The sequence below is a fragment of the Solanum pennellii genome, chromosome 1 (assembly GCF_001406875.1).
Source record: "Solanum pennellii chromosome 1, SPENNV200".
Taxonomy (NCBI): domain Eukaryota; kingdom Viridiplantae; phylum Streptophyta; class Magnoliopsida; order Solanales; family Solanaceae; genus Solanum; species Solanum pennellii.
Genome location: NC_028637.1, coordinates 100,348,153 through 100,370,063, shown reverse-complemented (window position 1 = coordinate 100,370,063; position 21,911 = coordinate 100,348,153). Strand labels below are relative to the sequence as shown.

At 36.1% G+C, this 21,911-nt stretch overlaps 3 protein-coding genes and 1 non-coding gene across 8 annotated transcripts; 1 reads left to right on the top strand and 3 right to left on the bottom strand.

Annotated features, from left to right (window-relative positions):
- The first annotated feature begins 276 nt into the window (after nt 1-276).
- On the top strand, nt 277-348 carry TRNAE-UUC. Its single transcript has one exon. It is a non-coding gene; the product is annotated as a tRNA-Glu (tRNA).
- A 315-nt stretch (nt 349-663) lies between these two features.
- On the bottom strand, nt 664-9,015 carry LOC107008379 (F-actin-capping protein subunit alpha). 3 transcript variants are annotated; one of them, XM_015207387.2, is made up of 10 exons: nt 8,771-9,015; nt 8,498-8,613; nt 5,818-5,907; nt 4,488-4,552; nt 3,458-3,619; nt 3,085-3,163; nt 2,763-2,840; nt 1,637-1,711; nt 1,447-1,482; nt 664-1,260 (listed from the first exon to the last, which is right to left on the bottom strand). In XM_015207387.2, the coding sequence occupies exons 1-10, from the start codon at nt 8,892-8,894 to the stop codon at nt 1,153-1,155; spliced, it is 933 nt and encodes a 310-aa protein (XP_015062873.1). In that variant the 5' UTR covers nt 8,895-9,015; the 3' UTR covers nt 664-1,152. The 3 variants fall into 3 exon arrangements, with proteins under 3 accessions (XP_015062873.1, XP_015062874.1, XP_015062875.1); XM_015207388.2 differs by having other exon boundaries at nt 8,785-8,995; XM_015207389.2 differs by having other exon boundaries at nt 1,447-1,711; nt 8,771-8,930.
- Nucleotides 9,016-9,872: 857 nt separating this feature from the next.
- On the bottom strand, nt 9,873-13,370 carry LOC107019948 (tafazzin). The gene is made up of 7 exons (XM_015220330.2): nt 12,994-13,370; nt 11,919-12,037; nt 11,780-11,845; nt 11,477-11,674; nt 11,176-11,294; nt 10,729-10,834; nt 9,873-10,535 (listed from the first exon to the last, which is right to left on the bottom strand). The coding sequence occupies exons 1-7, from the start codon at nt 13,220-13,222 to the stop codon at nt 9,996-9,998; spliced, it is 1,377 nt and encodes a 458-aa protein (XP_015075816.1). The 5' UTR covers nt 13,223-13,370; the 3' UTR covers nt 9,873-9,995.
- Nucleotides 13,371-14,166: 796 nt separating this feature from the next.
- LOC107008604 lies at nt 14,167-21,286 on the bottom strand. Of its 3 annotated transcripts, XM_015207713.2 has the most exons (8): nt 20,795-21,286; nt 19,598-19,675; nt 19,369-19,511; nt 17,035-17,105; nt 16,781-16,876; nt 14,805-14,897; nt 14,582-14,706; nt 14,167-14,490 (listed from the first exon to the last, which is right to left on the bottom strand). In XM_015207713.2, exons 1-7 carry the CDS (start codon nt 21,212-21,214, stop codon nt 14,624-14,626), a joined length of 984 nt encoding a protein of 327 aa, XP_015063199.1. In that variant the 5' UTR covers nt 21,215-21,286; the 3' UTR covers nt 14,167-14,490; nt 14,582-14,623. The 3 variants fall into 3 exon arrangements, with proteins under 3 accessions (XP_015063199.1, XP_015063198.1, XP_027773132.1); XM_015207712.2 differs by having other exon boundaries at nt 14,167-14,706; XM_027917331.1 differs by lacking the exons at nt 14,167-14,490; nt 14,582-14,706; nt 14,805-14,897 and adding an exon at nt 15,244-16,534.
- Between the last annotated feature and the right edge of the window lie 625 nt (nt 21,287-21,911).

The window sequence follows — 21,911 nt, the reverse complement described above, 5'->3', positions numbered from 1 at the left end:
ATATTTAAGTAATGGCATTATACGTAAATAATGTTAATTACAAAATAATAAAAATAATATTAAAATAGTAAAACTACTATCCACCTTTCTAAAAATAAAGAATAGAAACTAAAATAAAAACGGGTTATAGTGCCCATTCTCTATTTTTACTCTTTACATATTAAGAATGAGTAGTAAAATATAGGTGTGGAGATCGTTGCATAGGACACTAAAGGGAAAAACAAAATTGGACGATAGTTTTTACTTCTAATTTTAAATAGAACAATATACACAACATCCGTTATCGTCCAGCGGTTAGGATATCTGGCTTTCACCCAGGAGACCCGGGTTCGATTCCCGGTAACGGAATTTTTTTGTATTTTTATCTTTGTTTATTAATTATTAATCATATTTCATCATTTACCGTAACTTATTTTTCTCATTTTATCGTTGTTTATTATCTATTTATCATACTTTGTCATTCATAACACATTTTTAGTTATTCATTTTCCCCTACCTTCCTTAATGGTTTGCCCTTCAAATTGGTCATATGTGACACACAAAATGATACAAATCTATACAAACTTGATGAGAATACAATTCAATACACCATAATTGTCCTTTAAATTGGTCATACATGACATACAAAGTGATACAATCTATCCAACCCTGATGACAATACAATAGGATAAATTATTAAATGATATAACAACCATCCAAACAAAGGTTCACAGGTGTTATGATCCAACAAAATCTTAAAAGGGACAAATTATATGAAATTACAACAAAGTTTGAACATTTTGATGGTTATATTCGCCTCGACCTTTCAAACCTTTGAAAAAAGTAAGTACACTATAACAACTAAAAATTATCATTCTTCACCAGCATTGTTCAGTCATTCCAAGGTTAAAAACCATGAAGAAAGACTTCCAATTCAGTACTTGACAACTCTTCACAACATACACAACTCCCTCAGGCCAACTGGCAAATTAACAACTAAGGGGAAGTTCACACATTAGCAAACATGGAAAATAACTGAAAGTGAAAATCCCTCCCTCAAAGGAACACAAGGGAGAAGACAACAAATGACAGACGGCAATCTCAAGTAAACCCGCTTGTCATATCAGGAATGGTGTATACATGTTCAACTTGTACAAAAGACGTGCACTGTTTCTATTTTCCAATTCCAAGTTCTTTTTCAATGTCTCTTGTAAGGCTAAATTGTGCAGTGTTGTGCCATGGGAACAATGTACGAGTAACGGGAAGCTTCCTCCGCAAGTCCTGCAAAAGATGAGAATTTATTTATTTGTATCCTTTTCATGGTGCAAGGTGGTGAGAGGTGTTTCTCCCAGCTAAGACATAGTGAGAAAACACGACTGCTGTGCGATTGTAATGAGTAATGACAAGCACTCATGCGTCTTTCATTTAAAATATTTTGATTTGAAGGCTTTGAAGTTGAAGGAGTACCTTGAAAGTGGTATCAGGCAATTTCAAGTAAGATGTCTGCCAGTAAAAACTCGATCAGTAACTTGGAACAAAAATACCGGCAACAGAGACTTGATAGAGAAGTGGTGGAAGAGAGGGGCAGGGAAGGGGGAAGTGTTAGGTGACATGATAGAAAGAGGGATTGAATGTGATGCAGGAACAACGTAAAAACCTGAAGAGAAGCCAGATACTCAGTCTCATGGTGGCGAATAATGTTGACCAGGGAAAATGCAGAATCATCTGGGGACTAAGAAAGACACCACAAAATCAGTAAATTCAAACTTGAACCATTGAAAGTATAAACAAAATCACAAGATAGGCTTGATCAAACTATTATTTCTTCGAGTTAATAAGATTGTTCAAGAAAAAACTTCTCCTTTACCTTGACCTTCAAATTTTACACTAGTTAAGCAAATAGGATTTCCAGAAACAGTTGTCTCACTTTTTATTCTTTCTGGCTGTCTGACCATACTACTTCTTTTCTTCCCTGTTCGATTACTAATTAGATCACTCAAGATTATTTTCTAATTTTTTTTAGCTTTAACCTTTTCCAACAATAGACCAGCAAAATATAGGATATCCAGAAACTGTTGTATCTCACCACTTATTTTCTTAACATGCTACTTCTATTTCTTCTACAATATGATTTCCAACCAGATTGCTTAAGATACAGAGTGTTAATATTAATATGACCTTCAGTCTCTACACAGATACACAAAGTAGGATGTGCAGAAGTAGCTATATCATTTTTCATTTTCTTGGTTGTCTAACCATCCTAGTGCCCTTTTACTCTCACTGAAAGTATAAATTACGACAAATCGTGTTAAATGAAAGAAAATTATGAAAAAGCTATCATAGACGGAAGTCTGTTCTACTGCTAGAGTTGGATAGTAATGCTTATAATTTTGCTCCAGACATGGTAATCTGGAAACAATACATACCATGAAGTTGAGAACTAACAGACTTTGCTTATTGAAAACAAGTACCAACAACCAGTCTCACACTGCAAAGGGGAGGTGAAAAATCGCTAAACTCAAGAGCGCCCTTAAATTTCTTTTGAGAAAATTTATCATGATTTATTGCCAAAAGAGTTTAAACACTCATTGCATTCTCCGAGTACCTTCACGAGGCATCAATCTACAGTCTCTATGTGCTGTTTTGAAGCGTTAACACTAAGCACTGGTTAAGAAACAGCACAATCTACAGCAGAGAACAGCTGCTATACTCTTATGAGTTAAGACCAGGAGACACGGCAACAAAGCAAAAAGAAGTTTATGAACAGAACTATAGTCACTTACCTGAATTAGCGTTGTATCCTTACATTCGTGTTTTGCATCTAGCTGTACATTTCCCTCTTCAAAGTAATGTGCGCCAACCTGAATACAGAGCAGGTAAAGCATATACAAGTTTGAATAATTAAGCTTTTGATACAACAACAAAGCGACAACTACCCTCACCCCTAAACTAGAAGGTCGGCTCAATCCAAAAAGAATAATTCAGTAGAGTCTACATTCATGACTAAAGTCAGTGAAGAAACTAGAAAACTGTGAAAGGGTTAAAATAAAGATCAGGAAACCAAAAGGCAAACACTATAGGCTCATACTGTTGATGAAAGCATACCTGCATCTCGCCTCTCACTTCTACAGATTGAATTTCATCCTTAAATTCAATATTCCATATTGATCGCCAGCTTCCATTACTACAGATGATGCATATAGTATCAGGTTCTTTAGACAAAGCTATAAGAAGTATCAGTTGACCCAATTGACAAGTCAGACGTGCTATAACAAGATATCACTTGAAGCAAGTGACAAGTGTGAAGCCGATAGGAAAAATAGGCAATAGAATCCCTCATTCTTTGTTTATATATAGCAACCTATTACCTCAGTATCTGTTTACAAGTTCTGCACCACGATAAGTATAACTATTTAGGAATTATGAGGGGAGTGTTGCACAAATTAGTCAGAGTTAGAATTTTAATAATCTAACACACCAGAAATTCTGAGGACTATGCCTAGCAGCTGAAATCACCACAACAAGTTCAAAGTCGAATCCTGGCTCTTCCACATCCTTTCCCTTCGTACAGTAAACTGAACTGATGCCTTTTGGATATGTTTCACTCACATACTTCATAATTTCAGCATCCATGGCAGACCTACACAAGAATTACCATGATTAGGAGAATTTGGCAAGCAATGGTAATCACAAAGTCAGTACTCATAAAAAAAGCCTCTAATGAGAAGAATAATTAACCAAGTTAAGAAGGGAACTACTCACATAAAACAAAAACATGATTTTTATAATCTGCATGTCAAGCATTAGGTTGAAGAATTCACTTCACTCTCAGAATATAATCCTTTAATACTCTTAATGCCTCCCAATAATACCAAATTTAGGTGTCTTACTACCATTTTAGTGTTTGACATTCATGTCGTTACCCATTAATTTGGAGACACCTGTTCCTCAACAATAAAGATGTACAAAAAGGTAAACCAGTGTATTATGAATCAGATTTCTTGATGGAATAAACACACACATGAATCATGATGTAGGATAACACTTGAGGACTAAGGTGAAGAGTACTAAGAATATCTCCAAAGATAAGGCATAGAATGTAATATAGAAGGACAGAGAAGAAATGATACTGATTAAGAAGAAGAGCATCTATATATGAGAGATTAGCCTAAACTATTTATTTTCAGACTGATTTCGGTAAGCGCAGACCAAAACATGCAGCTTTTTTTTTTCAATTAAGCCGGAAAGAAAATTTCCACAAGAAATGCAACTGTTCTAGCATATTTTAAACTATAATCTGAGTGCCGTCTGAGAACTGAGGTTGAATTTGCAAGTCTTGTTGAGCATGGTTAAAAAATAAGCCCAATTAGGCAAAATAATTGTGAATGTCATAATATAGAAAAACTTCAACATCTCAATGGAAAAAAAAGAATATGAGTAACTAAAAAGGGAATCAATACCAAAGATATTAAACTGAGAAATATATCTCATACCCTACAGATGCTTACCTATATTCTTCCACGAAAGCAGATGGAAGTTCTTCATCTCTTGCTGGCCTAACATCTTTACAAACCTAGAATGCAGACATACCATGAGCTTACAAGAAGGGAGCATAAATTATTACACGGCAACAATAACTAGGAAAAAAAGAGAGAGAAGGGAAATACATTTAATTTCACAGCCCTTGAATTATGAATAAACCCATGCACTTGTTATATTAAGCAGAGACTTATTTCACTTTTCCAATCTATTTACATCTACTTCATCACATTAACATTTAACAAGAATAGAAAAGAAATGCATATTATGTGACATTCAGCATAGTAGACTAATGAGGATTAATTTAAAACCATGGACCAGCTATGGTAGAAGAGACTTATTTTACTTTTCCAAAATTGGTATTCACTCCATCACCATTAACAAGCATAGAAAATGCATCTTATGTGAAGTTCATAACTATTGAATAATGAGGATAATCAAGTGCTTGCTATATCAAAGCACATTTTTCAGGTTTACAACATCTTCATTCTTGATATCCATTTCTATCATGAAAACCAACCTAACAGTTAACACAATTCACCCTGGTGTTTTGTTCTTTAACCCTAATGCCTGAATGTGTTTAACAAATCAAGTTCCAATCAGCCAGAAGATGTCTACTAAACTAAGGATAAACAACATGAGCATAAAACCAGTTTATGTCGAGATTTTTAATTGCACAGCATAAAAAGGAGTAAACCCAGCACTATATGTATGCTTCTCTTTCTTCTTTTCTTACTTCGTCCTGATCTTTTTACTTTTCTTTTCCTTTCTTTCAGAATAAGCACATTCTTGGATATAGTCCCACCATCTCTACCAGGTTGTTTGTGTCTGTCCATATTATTGCTTTTTTGAATTACCTTCGAAACAAAATACTCATCCTTACAAACCTGCTTCCGCTTCTATGGATCCCAGCAGGAAAAAGATAAGTTTTTCATCGTCACTTTAGATTATCATTTATTAAGTTCTGTCGGTTCAACTGATAGGAAAAGTGAAATGGACTTTTTCAATTATAAAAAAGATAATAGAAGTTATTAAATGATTCCCTTCAAGATTATGAGCTTTTTAACTTAAATATCATGCAACTATTGGGGAAATTAAGAGACTGGGGATTTAATGATAAATTCCAGCACCATTTTTGGTGCTTTTGTGTTTTTGCAAGGTAGTTTTTTAGTGGCACATGGAAGGAGGTGCCTCATCCAATGAAATTATTAATCTTATCAACAAGAAGACAGTCAAAACACCAACCTGTAAAAAATCCAAAAATAGCATTTAGCATTGTATACTAACTGAACAACGTACTTGCTTGACATGGTCAACTCTGGCAACCTGGGCAGTTCGGGGATCAAGATACTCATCCTTATCAACCTCACTGAAGGATGTAATCAGTACCTACAAATTAGTGAGCAGCAACTTTACATAGCTAGATCATGAAAATAGCTTCCAAGTGACCATTACTACGTAAATGAAAAGCATTATACGTAAGCATTGCTTACAGTTCACTTAACATTTTATTCTTCAACTACGGAAAACTATCAAATCTGAAATTATCAATTTCAATGACACTGTTATGGATCAGCCAGCCCAAGTCAGTAGGGAAATTGAGAATGGGCCTGAGACAATTAGGAAAAGCCAACAAATTAAATAGCCCAACAAAAAGCTACAAGACTATATCCTAGGCTAAGGCAAGGACAAGCACGTGAGAAAAGTTGTTATATGCAGGAGGATGGCAGAGTAGTGGGCAACAAAGAGTGATAGCAACATTCTCTTAATTCTCATCTTATTTTTTCTAAGTTCTCTCACCTCTTTCTATCTTATTGTTTAGTATTTTTCATACTGCATTGCTGCTCTTTGAGAGCTGAACTACCAAATTTAACTACTGTACTTGTTCTTTTTGAGTAATCAATTTAAGTGTTGCCACTGTTTCGTTATTTGGGTTGAAGATTGTTCCAATTGGTGCTTTCATTGCTTTGGACTCCATGGATACTTCTAAGAAATCGGATGGTGCTGTACTGTCGGACTCTTCGACGGAAGTTTCTCTTTTATCAACTCGTGTGGACAACTTGACTCAGTGCAGGATTTTACCTCCACTGTGGCTGTTCAGTCAGCTGTTGTTGATCCTGTTCATCCAAGGCAGGCGGCTGTGTGTTTATCTCGTGGATCTAACTCTTCTGGTCCGCTCACAATACTACACAAACCAGCGGCGGTGGCACTTAGTCGTTTTAATGGTCAACACGCCGAGGCGTGGTTGTTTCAAGCTGAGCGTTGTTTTGAGTTTTATTCCATCCTACGATTCATCAACTTTCATTGGCATCGTTCTATTTGGATGGTGAGGCTCTCGATTGGTATCGCTGGATGTTTTGCAACAAGCAACTCTTTGATTGGCTACATTTTGCTGAGAAGCTCCGTCTCCGATTTCGGGATACATTATTGCGCTCTCCGGAGAGCAGACTTTTGAAGCTTCTACAAAACGTCCACTGTGGCGGAGTTTTGCGCCCCGTTCGAGGCTATATCTATGAAACATTCACTTGCCGGATGAGTTTTTGGTTAGGTGTTCTATTTCGGGTCTTCAGTCAGATATTCAAGATGCAGTTTCTATTAAAGAGCCCACATCTCTGGAAGAGGCCATACGTTTGGCTAATATGTATGAGCAGAAGTTGAATTACGCTAAAAGTCCAGTTCGTCCTGCTTTTCCCAGAACTCAAACCCTTTTGCCTTACCCCACAACGCCGTCTCCTTTAGATCAATCTAAACCAACTGCTCCATCATCTGCCTTTCCCAAAATTCCCTTCAAGCACCTGACGGCCACCAAGATCCAGGCTAGACGAGACAAAGGGCTCTGCTACAATTGTGACGAGAAATACATATTGGCCACAAGTGCAAGGCACTTCCTCAATTCCTTCTTTTGGAGGAGTCTTCTGAATCTTCAATTGAGTTGCCGGACTCCTTTTGTTAGGATATCCTAGCTGAAGAACTTCAATGTTTAGAGGTTCAAGCTCATTCTACTATTTCATATCATGCCTTGTCAGGGGGTACTTCTCACGCTACCCCTCGCTTTAATGGCCATGTCCGGAGTTCCCTGGTGCAAGTATTGGTTGATGGAGGAAGCACGTATAACTTTGAGCAAGCACGAGTTGCCAAATTTCTGAATCTTTCTGTTGAGCCTGCACCTCCTTTTAGATAGTGGTTGGCAGTGGTCAGCGTCTTCGCTGTGATGGGGTGGTACGACAAGTCCCTTTGTCGATCCAGGGGTGTGATCTTGTGCTGGAATTATATGTTCTTTCGCTACATGGGGCAGATATCGTTTGGGGGTATCTTGGTTGAGTTCGTTGGGGTCAATTCTACAAGATTATTCTCGACGTCTCTTTGAGTTCTCCCTTAAGGGACAAAAGTACAGCTGGATTGGAGGGCCTTCTCGTAAGGCTGAACCTGTGCAATTACACACGTTAGGACGACAAACTGAAACTGAGGTGGTGTCTTCTTACTTTTGCCTCCGGCTAGTTACGCGTGAGAGTCCTGGTCCGCCTCCTTATCCTCCTGATATGGACTCCTTTTGGCTTCATATGAAGATGTGTTTTGCAAACCACAAGGTTTACCTCCAGCACACGAGCTAGATCATGCTATCCATCTCAATCCAGGATCAGGACAAGCACGTGATAAAAGTTGTTATACGCAGGAGAATGGCAGAGTAGTGGGAAACAAAGAATGATAGCAACATTCGCTTAATTCTCATCTTATTTCTTCTAAGCTTTTTCACCTCTTTCCATCTTATTGTTTAGTATTTTTTATACTGCAATTGCTGCTCTTTGAGAGCTGAACTACCAAATTTCACTACTGTAATTGTTCTTTTTGAGTAATCAATTTAAGTGTTGCCACTGTTTCGTTATTTGGGTTGAAGATTGTTCCAGACACGATTAGTCTAAATTACATTTTCAAAGATCTAAGTTACCCAATGAAAAAAGAAAACAAGAGAGAGACTTACATCGCCACTTCTGTTTGGGAATTCGAGACAAATCAAGTGAGATTTGTTGTACGAAGGAAATGACTCCTCGGCCGCTTTCTTATATATATTTTCGTCCTTTAAAATGGCTCTAACATCTGCAAATCAATCCGAATGACGCTCATAACCAAAAATGGAAACAATAAACTGCCGATCGCAAACGAACACCAATGCGGTCACAATTTCAAGCACGAAAAAACCTTCAAATTACAAAAAAAAATAGCGCAGAAAATAAACGAAAGAGAAGAAGAAGACCTTTGGCGACGTACTGAATTTCGCCGGCGGGGGCATTAAGAAGGAACCATTTGGCAATCTCAATTTTCTGGTCATCGGTAAGTTGAGTTTCTGATTCCAGAAAATCTTCGTCTTCTTCTAACATTTTTATCTTATTAACAGATATTCTTCTCCATTGAATTCAATTCAATTCAATTCAAATTCGAAGAAGATACCATCAACCCCACCAGAGTCGCTTTCCCCTCTCTTTTGTTAAATCAGTCGAGTTTCCAGTTTTTTAATTTTCCACTTTTGTCCCTGCTGTGGGTCTTACTTGAGTTTGATTGAACCGTCAGATGCACGTTATGTTGCTCTTTCAGGTAAGCTTAACCGTTCGATTAAGTCTTTTTTTTTCCTTCCCAAATATGTTCTCTTGCAACTCGATCCCTCATTGATTGATTAACTTTTTTCTGATACATTGTAATCTATTCTAAATTATATTTTGATTTGTAATTACACAAAATGAAATTTGAAGAAAGTAAAATGTATACAGATCATACTCCTAATGACATGAAGTTTAATTTCAAAAGGACTTGTCATTGTGCTAATGGCATAAAACTTAATTTCAAACGGACTTACTACTATACGTGTGTGCGTGCACGCGTGTGTGCTAGAACTCCTGGAACCTACGTGGGTCGCCTCTACCAGGAGGACCTTCAGCTCAAGTACAACATATCAAAATAAGTATGAAAAAAGAAAAAACAATGGTGAGAAAATAAAGCTACGAGTAAGGAATCAATTACAACCATAAAATAATGTGATAACCTAGACACGACCAACAAAAATTAATGATGATATCAAAAGGAAGACATTATAAGAATACGACTAAACCCCTCTAGAATCAAAACAACACTTCATACCGAATAATCATCTATCCTAATCACGACAAGAATCATTATTGTACCTTCTGTGGTGATGGGTGATCTGACCCCATAGGACCCCAAAGTGGTAGAAACTCACAAACTTAAGCAAAAGGACCAAATGAAGAGAAAAATCAAGGGCCAACATGACAGAACAAATTATGCAAAACCTTCTTGGAAATGGGATGGGCTAAGCCAAGGGACCATAAACCATAGCATAATAATGCGACAAGATATTTCAACTTGATACACTAGTATTAAATTTATTCTTCTAGTACGTTTTAACGAGTTATAGTGGTATTAAATATAAACCAGTAAAACTCTACAATTGAAGTAAAATCTGACTCTCATACAAGGGCATCCAACAGTTGTTCCAAGCCTCCAATGGAGCTATCATTCTCAAAATTTTCTTTTACCCTACTATTAGCAACTAAACATCGAGCAGAGAATAGCATCAATTCAGTTGAACCCATGTAATCTCTAATCCTCGATACAATTCCACTTTCCCTGGAAAAGCCCAACCGAAAGTATCTATCCTGACTATTTTCTTCCATCTGCTTCTCAACTAATGGCTGTTCACTACTAGGTTCTTGCCTTGGAGGAGAGGCATGATCCTCCCCAATGCTCATGTAATTGTCCATGCCTAGAGCTTCCCAGTCAACGTGCTGCACAATCCCAGCAGCTTGTTCAGCAACATAATCATGGTAGTGTTGTGATTGTAGTGCTTCCTGGACAGCTAGTCTCTCCACCTGGGCCTTGAGCATATGTAATCGATCACCAATTCTTGTTGACACAGCATCATATAATTTTCCTCTTGGAATATTATCCTTTTCGCCAGCAGCAAGCAAGTCATCAAACTTGATGGGATCACCAACAAGAACAGTCACCTGCAGTTTTTACAGCTCATTAAGAGTATACCAAGAGAATGTAAATCATGAATCCCACAAGTTGAAAATGGTAACTAAATTAGAGCAATGACAATTGATTCTCTCTTTGATTCCATTTCTCTATACCTAATAATATTGGTGCATGATACATGCCGCTGCATTATTCACCATCCTCAATATGAGATTTACATACCGTCTTTCCAATCCTGGGAAGCTTGGCTCCTACAGGCATGATGTCCTGCATTCCAGTATGCACAAAAGGGATGACTATTGGCAAATTGTCGGCATCCAGGATCAATCTATTAAGACAACCAAAAGTCTCAGACATAGCACCAACCCTTATAAAGACAACAAAATCTAATTAATAGAAGGGGGGAAGGACGGAGAGAAGGGGATCTTTTTTATTTTATAGCAGAGTAAAAAACGAACAGGTATCCAACAGAAATACAATTGAATCAATCTGCCCATGATATCTACAGAACTCCAACAATACCTTGTCTCTGGGTCTTGTTCTTTCCAAATAACATGAAATTACAAATTCAACAAACTGGTGTCCTTTTTGACAATCATGGAATTCACAAGTTACCTACTTAAGGATAATCATACAATTCACACTTTATTACTTAGAAAGAATGAGTACCTTCCGATGCCTCTTTTAATAGAACCCATTGTTTTGCCACCATCACGAGAGCGACTACCTTCTGGAAATATGTGCACCCATCCACCACGGTTCAATTTTGAAATAGCCATGTCCATCCCCTGCAGAACATGCAGAAATAGACTGAGAATTAGCTATAAACTATATCAGTCTCTTTCAACATTTTAAGAAAACATTTTAGACTGGCTGAGCGAGACATCAAATACATCATCCATCAACAGTGATGTAGAAACAATCAGAATATCAATAACTTAATCTCACCAGCACCTCAGAAAGAAAATACCTTCTGATAAATACCGTCCCCACGGGACACAGGAAGAACTTTGACATGTTTGAAGAAGGCAGATGTAACAGGATTGCGGAAACATCGATCAGTTGCACAAAGTGTCCATCTCAAATTTTGTGCATCCAAAATAACACTGGGAGGAAGTAATGCAGCAATAACTAGTGGGTCATCCATAGCAGCAACATGATTGCTCACCTGAGTTGATTTACAAAACAGAACCAGATATCAAAAGATGAACTCCAGGGGTCTAAGGTGAGGCCTAAAAGAAGGAACTGGAGGTAACTCAGGAACATGGCTTACTGTAATAAGTGGTTTATTCTCCATTCGATTTTCCAGCACCTGATGTAATTTTTCTGCACCATATATCTGCAAAAGTTGTCGAGTTATTATTCTCAACTAGGCAACAGCTGAAATAGTAACTCACCCAGATTTAGCTTACCTGAACACGATTGAGGCCATGCATAAACACATGACAAACATTTCCAAGCACAGGAACAGCCACAGCCTGCAGCATGCGAGTCAGGACTGAATCTGCTTCTGGATCAATATCCTTGCTAACTGCAGTCATATGCATAAAGATTTATAAGTATCAACCATGAAAAGCATCTTGAAGAATCCTCGTATAGCTTTTACAGCACAATTTGCAGTTATAAGCAATGTTATTAGACACAATTCCTTAATTGCTTAAAGTGAGGGGAGGCAACACAATGATGGTGCACTTAAGCAGGCATTTGGGCAGTATTTGAATTGAAGTTGAAACTATGTTCGGGTATGACTTCACTTGAAATAAAAGTCCATTTCACAAATACACCTTCAACCAATATTTCAATATTTCACTTGAAGTTCAAAAAATGAAGCTCAGTGTTAGCAACTACTGAAATAGTATTACATGGCCAAGCCCAGATGTCATACCAAAGAAACTTTATCAATGCGATCATTTCATACTCTTAACCGAAGTTACTTTTTTTCTTTTTGTGTTTTTGAATATCTAAAAGTTAGCAAATACAAGTGAGTAATAGTTTAGTGGAAATAACCTTCCAAGTCATGAAGGGAGCAATGGAAATTGAAACGCGGGATTTAACATATCAAAAATTCCCTAGGAAGACAAATGTAGGTAATAGGAGTAAATTTAGCAACTAATTTCAGTAATTTTCAGCATGAAATCACATACTTATTATGAAGAAAACCTTCTTGAATTCTCGAATAAACTAACTAGAGTCACTTTCTTTCTTGAAGAAAACATTATTGAATAAACTAAGTACAGTCACTTTCTTTCTTGAAGAAAACATTATTGAATAAACTAACTACAGTCACTTTCTTGAATAGTTTGTTGAAGAAAACATTATTGAATAAACTTTCTTGAAGAAGACATTGTTGAATAAACTAACAAACTCTCACTTTCTTGAATTCTTATTCTAACCATGTTGCAAACTCTACCTAGCGTTTCCTGCATTCAGATTTTCGATGTACCAAACTAGATGCAATATTGCAATTGCAAGGGAAAGGAAACTGACCTTTCTTACGGTAGAAAGTGGAAGAAGAAGGCAGAGTATCTCTACGGAAATCGCTGAACCGTTGGAGCCATCGTTCGACGGTAGATGATAAGTAACCATCATAGATCTTCGGACGGCGACGATGATGATCGACGGCGACTCTAAGACGGTCTCTAAGACGAAGCTGCAGCGATCGTGCCCTATCTTTCCATAGATCCGCTCCAGTTTCTATCCACCTCCCTGAAACCATTCTCAATCAACTCTTGCAATTGTTATACATAAATAATACTCCTATATTGTGGTGAAGATGATCGTAAGCGAAGCGCGAGAATAGTGAGAGGAGAAAAAAAGCTCAAGGGTTTCGATTTTTATTTTTTGTTTTTTATTTTTTTCCTATATGACTTATTATAGTGCGCAAGTCGTGTCCTAAATGGATAAAGCTATGAGTTTCTTAAATATCTTTTGTGGGCCCCAAAATCTACGTGGAGATGCGCTGCTTTATTTATTTTTTTTCGGCCTACTTTTTATTAGAAAGAGATATCTATGGGAAAAAAATGTTTTTAAATTTACTAATATGTGAAATAAAGAAAGATGTCTCATACAACTGCATTGATTGTATGACACCGTGAACCTAAAATAAGAAAAAAATTGTTTCGAAGTTTAGTCAACCACTAACAAAATTTCATTCTAAAATAATCGTTTAAATTTATTTACTTATTCAATGACAATTAGTTTACTTGATAAAGAAAAAAATAGAATATGCTATAAAAAAATTAATTAATTCATTGGACATTCGAGAGATAAAAACTATTTAATTTAATAAGTTGTTTCATTTTCACTTGTATATTTCAATTAAATTTTAGTATACTTCTTTTCACTTTCAGGATTTATAAAAAAAATGAATCAGAGAAAACTCATATCGGCACCAGCCTAAAAATATCCTTATTAATCACTCCTTTTCTTTGGTCGTAAAAAATGTCCAAGTACCAGTTTTTAAAATCTTCAGGAGTTCTTGGGTTTAAGTTAACGATCTCATTGCTTAAAATTTAAGAACGTCTTCTTTTTCCTTTACTTACATTACCGTAAGGCCTAAATTAGTTCACAATAGCTAAGAGACAACGTATAGACTATAGAATTATGAACCCTTTCGAGTAATGACGTCTTTGAGATACAAAATTCGATCACAAAAGCAGATACATACAAGTTCATAAGCAACCTCAAATTAATAACTGAGTTTACAATAAAATATTAAATGTTTAATGGATTTCTTATCATATAAACGTGGAATAAACAAAAGCTATTGAGTTTCTATGAACCCACAAATCCTACACTACAATCCCACAGTTCAATCATTGTTTCATTGTCCAAGCTTCACAGTATAATCCAGAGAGGATATTTGTCATAAGGATTTCCCCTCACAAACTAAATGACTAAAGGCTCGCGATTCCAATAGTAAAATCTCCGTAAAACAAATCCTTTACTAAACAACCATCCACTTGAATGCGCTAGAATCAAATACTGAGAAATATTTCAAAGATTTATTTCGATTCGGGCAGAGAAATTACATGACAATGATAAAGCAATATTTATAGAGTATATGGATACTCACTTCGTGAAACTGCAAATTGACAGTCAAACCTTTCCAAAGAGGTCAGCAAATGAAAATTTGAAACTTAGGAGGTTCACCTCCTGTGTTTAGGTAGTTAACATCAAAAGCAACGTCCCCAAAATCATCTGGCGAACAGTAAATGATTGTATCAGAAAACGTTTCCAAAGTTTTCATGATAAGGTTAACTTTGAATTGTTGTTTCAAATTTAAATAAACTTCAAACCTTCATACAGGGTCCTGGCAATTTGAACATACTCGGGTATGAGGTCCTTGTATATGACTCCAGTTGGACGTGCATCCAGGACAACTAAGACTCCTGTCCAGTTGCAGTGATTAGTTGCCAAAGCTAGCTTTTGTTTTTGAAATCCAAAGTTATTTATAAACATGTAACATGGAAGTTAATTTTAAAAGCTAATAAAAAAGAAAGATATATTCTTTATTGTAACCTTTTTTATCTGCGAGTGAAAACTGGTTCCTCTCTCTATCTCTTCCCAATTAATTCATTCCTACAGATCATCAGGGTGTTCACAGTTATCCTAATAGATTGGATTTGTCATTTTGTAGCTTGTACTAGGTATAAGTCAATTGAGCAGTGTTTTATTTGAAGCCCAAAAAAATGAAAACCTTTTTCAAAATGATANTTAAAAGCTAATAAAAAAGAAAGATACATTCTTTATTGTAACCTTTTTTATCTGCGAGTGAAAATTGGTTCCTCTCTCTATCTCTTCCTAATTAATTCATTCCTACAGATCATCAGGATGTTCACAGTTATCCTAATAGATTGGATTTGTCATTTTGTAGCTTGTACTAGGTATTTTTAAGTCAATTGAGCAGTGTTTTATTTGAAGCCCAAAAAAATGAAAACCTTTTTCAAAATGATACTCATTTCCCATCTCCCTAGCCCCTCCCCTCAAGAGTACTAAACTGTCACTCACCAGAAAAAAAAGTGATTGTCATACAGCCCAATAGGCAGGGGCTTTTATCTAAGTCATTGAAGATCTCATTGATTGTCCACAAATCAAAAAGTTACACAAACTTGTTACGACTAAACTTTTACTAACATTACAAGACAAATTGAATGAAGTGTCAACCATGTCTTTAAACAGGAAGACACTTCACTGCTGGTCCAGAGAGTTGGAAAGAACTTCTACCAACATGTCATCAAAACAACAGGAAATTAATAACGTGAATTTGTGGAAGGGATCCAGAATTTGTGGAAGGGATCCACAGAAACAAGTTAGTTTAGGAGCTAAACTCAAGGATACATATTTCTTTAAGAAACCGATGACAATAACATATTCATGACAACTTATTTTTTGTTCCATAATATCTCTCACAACTTTTAGCAATCTAGCACCTTACTGTATTAATAAAGTGACTCTATTTTCTTGAAGACAAACCATGTTCAGTTTATAATTATTTACAAAGACAAGTATTTAACAGCCAACTTGTTTCTCTGCTCTATGTGGCTTCAGAGTTGGAGAATATTGTCAAGATACTGCGAAATGATACTTGAGAAACATGGACAAACATAAGGGAAAGCTAAAGACGTGGACGGTGGAACTCAACTAATAAAGATAACAACTTACCAGTGTAATCCTACAAGTGGGGTCTGGGGAGGTGGGATGTACGCAGACCTTACCCCTACCTTAGTTGTAGCAACAAGATCACCTTTCTTTAGAAATTCAACAGCATCATGTCACAATTTACACTACTTTATCCAAAGACAACTCGAAGGTATTACTATTAAATAATAAAGCCAAAGGAAGTTCCTCACAGTGAGTTTGTTTCTCAAAGGGGAATATCAAGAATCAAGATGAAATCTGAGTTGATGTGTGAAAGCTCTCATCCCAGTGATACATGCCAGAACAGTGTTCACTAACAGCCCCATAAATTTCTCAAGAATCTTGGTAATTAAACTCCAAACTATAGTTGCATTTCTGCAGCTATTAACTGTAATTTGTAAGTAAGCGGATCTAATTAGCTTGGGATTGAGGCATAGTTGATGAACTCCATTAGATTACAAACATAATGTCCTCTTTATCCCCACCCACCCAAAGAAAAAAAAAGACAAAAAGAAATAAGAAAATGCAAGTCGTAGAGATGCTTCCGCATCTTTGATATGGTCCATGCAGTAAAGTATACTACACTGGGAAACATGTCACTTAAGTGTAATTTGAGAACCTCAAAGACACATACCTGGTGCTAACCATTCATTTGAGGAGTTGCTAGCTAATGGAGCTAGCCACAATATGTTACGCAAATTCATTGAATCATCATAAGAAACATTAGTTCCTGAACAATAAAACATAACATAAGTATAAAGAACATCAGTATTGTCCTTCTAATACGCTTAAGGATTGAAGACTGCTGATGGTAAATAAAGTTTGAGAAAATCCAATTCTGAATTCAGTAGATCTCACAGGAAGTGGTTAAGATGCAGACAGACCTACCTATTTGGCAGTAGCCCATGTTGCAAGGAAAAACTTCCTTATCATATGCTGGATACTCCTTAGCATGGAACCTGAAAAGTGTTTGCACCTTTTAGCCTCACGAGCATCCCACACACACACACACAAGACGACAACAAACAACTTGCATCTAAATCATAAGCAAGTTGGGATCACTATATGAATCCTCATTGATCATATCACCCATTTAAGCTTATCTTGAACCAATAAAATACAAAATAAAAATTGAAAGCACAAGTTCCTATATTTCCTACTGATATACAAATCGCTGATAACATCAACAGATTCCTAGTAAAACACTAAAATAAATGTATTAACATGGCTAAATATATTCTTAACTAATTGGTATCACCTATATAGATTTTTTTACTTTATTGTGGCCTACTATTTTGCTATGTCTACATGGATTCTAAGAGATTGTAGGTCTTTCAAGATAGGTTCCTTCTATTACCATCCCCGTCTCGGATAAAGAAGTAGGGTTGCAGCAGGCTCACAACCAGTGCAAAACTAATCAATTTATGATGAACCACCACACAAAAAGAAAATGAAAAATATTAGCAGAAACAGAAATAAATATAGAAAAGAAAAAAAATAGTTTGTGAGGACAAAACAAAACTGAAGAAACACCCACATCCATCTTACGGTCGACAGAGTAGAGAGGGTATGACTGGTTGGAGGCAGGTTCAAATTGAAATGGGACAATGGGTAATCTTGTATTTGGATTACAGGATAAATGGAATTTCTCACCTTCTCTACATCTTAACAGGCTAACAAACAAGAGGATCTCCTTATCATATTTAATCAAATACAGAGTATCTTTTAAGAGCTGCCTCTGAGCAGCTAACAAACAAGAGGTCTGTATTTTGGAATTCGGATTACAGGATTAGAAGAATCTAGAATACGATCCTTGCCTGCATTTGGTGAGAGATGTGGAAGAAAAGAAACCAAAGATGTTTTTTAGAGCATATGTGAAAACACTCATACTCTGAATCATGGTTGTATCTCTTTTTTGGATTTTTGGTATAGACTAAAAAATGTCAAAACACAGTGGATAGAATGTTAACCTTCCTCAACGACATAACCTAGTGTATATGGACTTCTGATAGAGCAAAACTGGGCTGCTGAAAATAAGTGAAGTCCCTCAATCCCAAAAATTACTAAGTCTAACTCCTTAAGCAAACTGGAGGAACGAGAATTCTACTTCTACAACTAAAATCCTCCAGATCCCCATCTTACCAATCTGGTTCTCATTGAGAGAAAGTAGTGATGATCCATGAATGGTTTCCACCAATGGCTTTTTACCCTAAATATGTAATCTAGTGCACATCTCCAGGTAGCTTCAGTGCACTCACAATGATAGCTTCTACAACACTAAACCCCATAAAAAAAACAAATCATAAACCAAGAAACCTCTGACTCGGTCTTTTGCGGAAAACAGAAACTGCAGAGAGCAGCAAAAGCTCTAATTCCTTTGAGAACATGCAGCCAGTGATCAACTGCATAGAATACTTTACTTCAACAAAGTAGAAACTCGTTCGAGTTTATAAACGCACACTTTCTTGTGGATCTGTCAACAGGATTCACTATAATTGTGGAATTTATCCACCTTGTTAAACCATTATCTTACTGAAAAGCATTATTACTAGATGATAGCTGTGTCTAGAACTGGAAGATTAAGTAAAAGAAATTGAAGATTTCTAGTTGAACTATTGTGCATAGCAGAATATGCATACTACAGCTTCAAGTCTTGAACAAGTAGATAATTCAAATTGAATTAGACGCTGCATTCTTTTTATCCTTAAGGTTCCCAACAACGGAGTGTGATAACTGATATATAACACAAGATAAAGATATTCAAGAAAACACAACAACTATGGTTGACTTTACAATAACAGACAAAAATCACAGAAACCCGATCAGATTGCCTTTTATCTTTGCTTGTTGCAGAAATGTTACAATTCAAATAGATCTGTGTTTTACCATCTTCCTGCTGCTACTAAGATGGATTGAGTTAAGGCAATAGAAATGTAACTGAATCAGTTAAATGAGCATCAATCACATTCTTCCAATAGGTGAACGGTCTTCTTCTCTAGTTTTCTCTTATCCTAGTTCACTTTATTATTAGCCAAAGTAAAAGAAACACTTGAAAGAAAAAATATCCGATTAGCCAAGTAATTAGACGCAAATCTGATTGTATTTGCACGGTCATTTACAACGAAGAGTTCTTAGAGAACGACTTTATGTGAACAATCGAGCAACAGAAGCACCATTTTTGTCATGTGTGCTCAATACGGTGAAGGGTTCATGTTAACTTACAAGATCCCAAGTCTTCCAGAGTCTCTGGAAAGAAAGACATGACCATGAAAGAAATCAAAGCGCGACAATGATACATTCAGCCCAACACTGGGTCCCCGAGCAACAATCATTTCAAACAAAGATTCGAGGTATGAATTTATCTCCTACAAAACAACATTTGAACTCAACATTAACCGGCAACAGAAATTCTCATTTCAAGAGGAATTAGAAGTTCCATTTTAATGCTGACCTCATTAATAAACTGTCTCCCATAAGGAGTTCTGGTAAGTTCACATCGGTCTTCCTTTGATCCTTCAATGTCAGGAACCTGCACATTGAAGAGGATGCACTTACTGTAAAAAATCTCTGAGAAAGACAATTGAAAGAGGAAGCATTTCAATAAATTGCTAGTGACTTAAGAGACCCTATTAGTAAGGGCCATCAATAAAGTTTTTAGATGGCGCTAAAACTCTCCTTTTTTCCCGCTGAAATTAGTTCCTTTACACAAGTTATAGGTAAGGTACTTCGATATAGCATTTAACAATATTGTACAAAGGGTGTACCAATAAAATTTCCAGCCATGTTAGAATGTGATTAATGATCAGCACTATTTTTCGTGCAGCCACCCGAGGCATTACAAAAAGGCAAAAATGTACATATCTTTGTGCATTTATCATTTATCTGTATAGAGACTTTGACACAAATGCTTTCATGACAAAGAGAATAAAAACAAGAACTATTTGTTGTTAATTCTTAATAGAATTATAACAGGTATGTAGCCCTGAATTAGTGTTGCCAGAGGCAAATAATGCCACCCTGCCCTGCTAAATTTCAAGTCCTTACCCTGCCGAATTGCCATCCCTATATCCACTTTTTGAATTTTGCAGTTATCCATTGTCTTCCTCTGAATCAAGTTTTCAGTAAGTCTCACTTCTCAGTTATCTGTTTAGTATTTATTAAGTTTTGCCATAACACTTGGCACTTTTACAACCTGTTTATTTACTATACCAACACTTTTCAAGACAGTTCAGCTTTGTGAAATGAAATTTTACACATTGGTTACAAGCAATTTGAAACAAGAACGAGATAACCACATGCTTAGTTTAATATATCAGATTACTGTTCCTTGTTCTCTTCTTATGTTGTTACTACTATTGAAAAAAGAATTGAACTATTAGCTTCAAAGAGCAATTTTACAGGTTTCCCAATATCTTCATCAGATCAGATGCCAATAATAGATTATCCTCAAGGAAATTTTGATCACAACATCATGTATTGTATACAATGAGCTGAAATAATTGGCTTTGCTTTTGCAATGAAATGTATGAACAAATGTCTTATCTGATTTATATATAATTACAAGGCAAAAACTTATCTCCTCCCTGTGTTTATAGCAAGCCAATTCGTACAGAAAATACTGTTGAAACAGATAGATATGAAAACTCACAGGGATGACTGTTGGATCAAGAGTCCTTTGAACAGACGCAGTATCACCACCAGAATCAACAGCGATCCGAGCAAGCTCCATTACCGGCGCCGGCGGCCACCAAATAAGCTCATTCTGTTCGTTTATACTCCTTGGATCATCACTCAACGAGCGTCTATTCGGAGTGGGAGAAAAAGGAACTAGGAATTTGAAGCAAGAACGTAGCTGACGCGCCTCTTGAGAGTTAACAGCTAAGGCTTGTTGAGGTGGGCCTAACAGAGCGAGCAAATCGGCGACTGAGGCCTTGGGTACGGACGGGGAGGCACGTAGTTTGATCTTACGAAAGGAGTAAAATGTTGGGGTTGAAGTGACAGTGTATGAAGCGGCAAGAGAAAGGGAGAAGAAGAAGGCGAATTTGAAAGAGAAGAATGGCCGGCTCATCTTTTCTCCCTTCTGAAAATTTGGGTCATCTTAATAATTCCATATGCGACCTTCCTGTAACGAAATGTCTTGGACTACTCAATATATAGAGATTTTGATGATTGCTCCCCCGTTAATTTTTATGGGTAAAGGGTCTGATATACCCCTCAACTTTATCATTTGGAACTCATATATCCCTCGTTATAAAAGTGGCTCATATATGTCTTTACCGTTATATAAACGGCTCACATATACCCCTGTCGTTACAAAATGGCTCACATATACCCTTCATTTAACGGAAGTTAAAAAATTAGTTTTAAATTTATATTTATTACTTCTAATTTCTTTAAAAAATTATTTAGGGGTATATATGATTCTTCTATCAAAGTTCAAGGTATATTTTAATTTTTTTCATACATAAATTATTTTTTAACTTCTTTTATTATAATTATTTGAATTTCTTATTCTTATTTTGTTTTTTTCTTTCATTCCTTAGTTTAAAGAATAAAAAATTAATCTATTTTTTTTGTATGTATTGTAATTTAATTTCGTAGTCGAAGAAAAAATTTGGTCATCTACAATAAGTTTTACAAGAATATTAGTGAAACATAAATAAATTTGATTATCAAAATAATAATTATAAATTAGTCATTGAAAAAAAAAAGTCAAAAAAAAATATGTTTGACGAGGATTAAATTTACTCATATGGGATTATATT

Excerpts from the sequence above, each read along its gene's own strand:
- LOC107008604 (XM_015207712.2), bottom strand. The coding sequence starts at position 21,214 with ATGAGCCGGCCATTCTTCTCTTTCAAATTCGCCTTCTTCTTCTCCCTT. Across the intron at positions 14,898-16,780 it reads AAATGAATGGTTAGCACCAG|GAGTCTTAGTTGTCCTGGAT; the intron begins GTATGTGTCTTT and ends GCAACTGGACAG. Across the intron at positions 14,707-14,804 it reads TGCCAGGACCCTGTATGAAG|ATGATTTTGGGGACGTTGCT; the intron begins GTTTGAAGTTTA and ends ACTGTTCGCCAG.
- LOC107019948 (XM_015220330.2), bottom strand. The coding sequence starts at position 13,222 with ATGGTTTCAGGGAGGTGGATAGAAACTGGAGCGGATCTATGGAAAGAT. Across the intron at positions 11,675-11,779 it reads AGAATAAACCACTTATTACA|GTGAGCAATCATGTTGCTGC; the intron begins GTAAGCCATGTT and ends AAATCAACTCAG. Across the intron at positions 11,295-11,476 it reads GGGACGGTATTTATCAGAAG|GGGATGGACATGGCTATTTC; the intron begins GTATTTTCTTTC and ends CATGTTCTGCAG.
- LOC107008379 (XM_015207389.2), bottom strand. The coding sequence starts at position 8,894 with ATGTTAGAAGAAGACGAAGATTTTCTGGAATCAGAAACTCAACTTACC. Across the intron at positions 3,620-4,487 it reads GCTTTCGTGGAAGAATATAG|GTCTGCCATGGATGCTGAAA; the intron begins GTAAGCATCTGT and ends ATTCTTGTGTAG. Across the intron at positions 3,164-3,457 it reads CATAGTCCTCAGAATTTCTG|TAATGGAAGCTGGCGATCAA; the intron begins GTGTGTTAGATT and ends CATCATCTGTAG.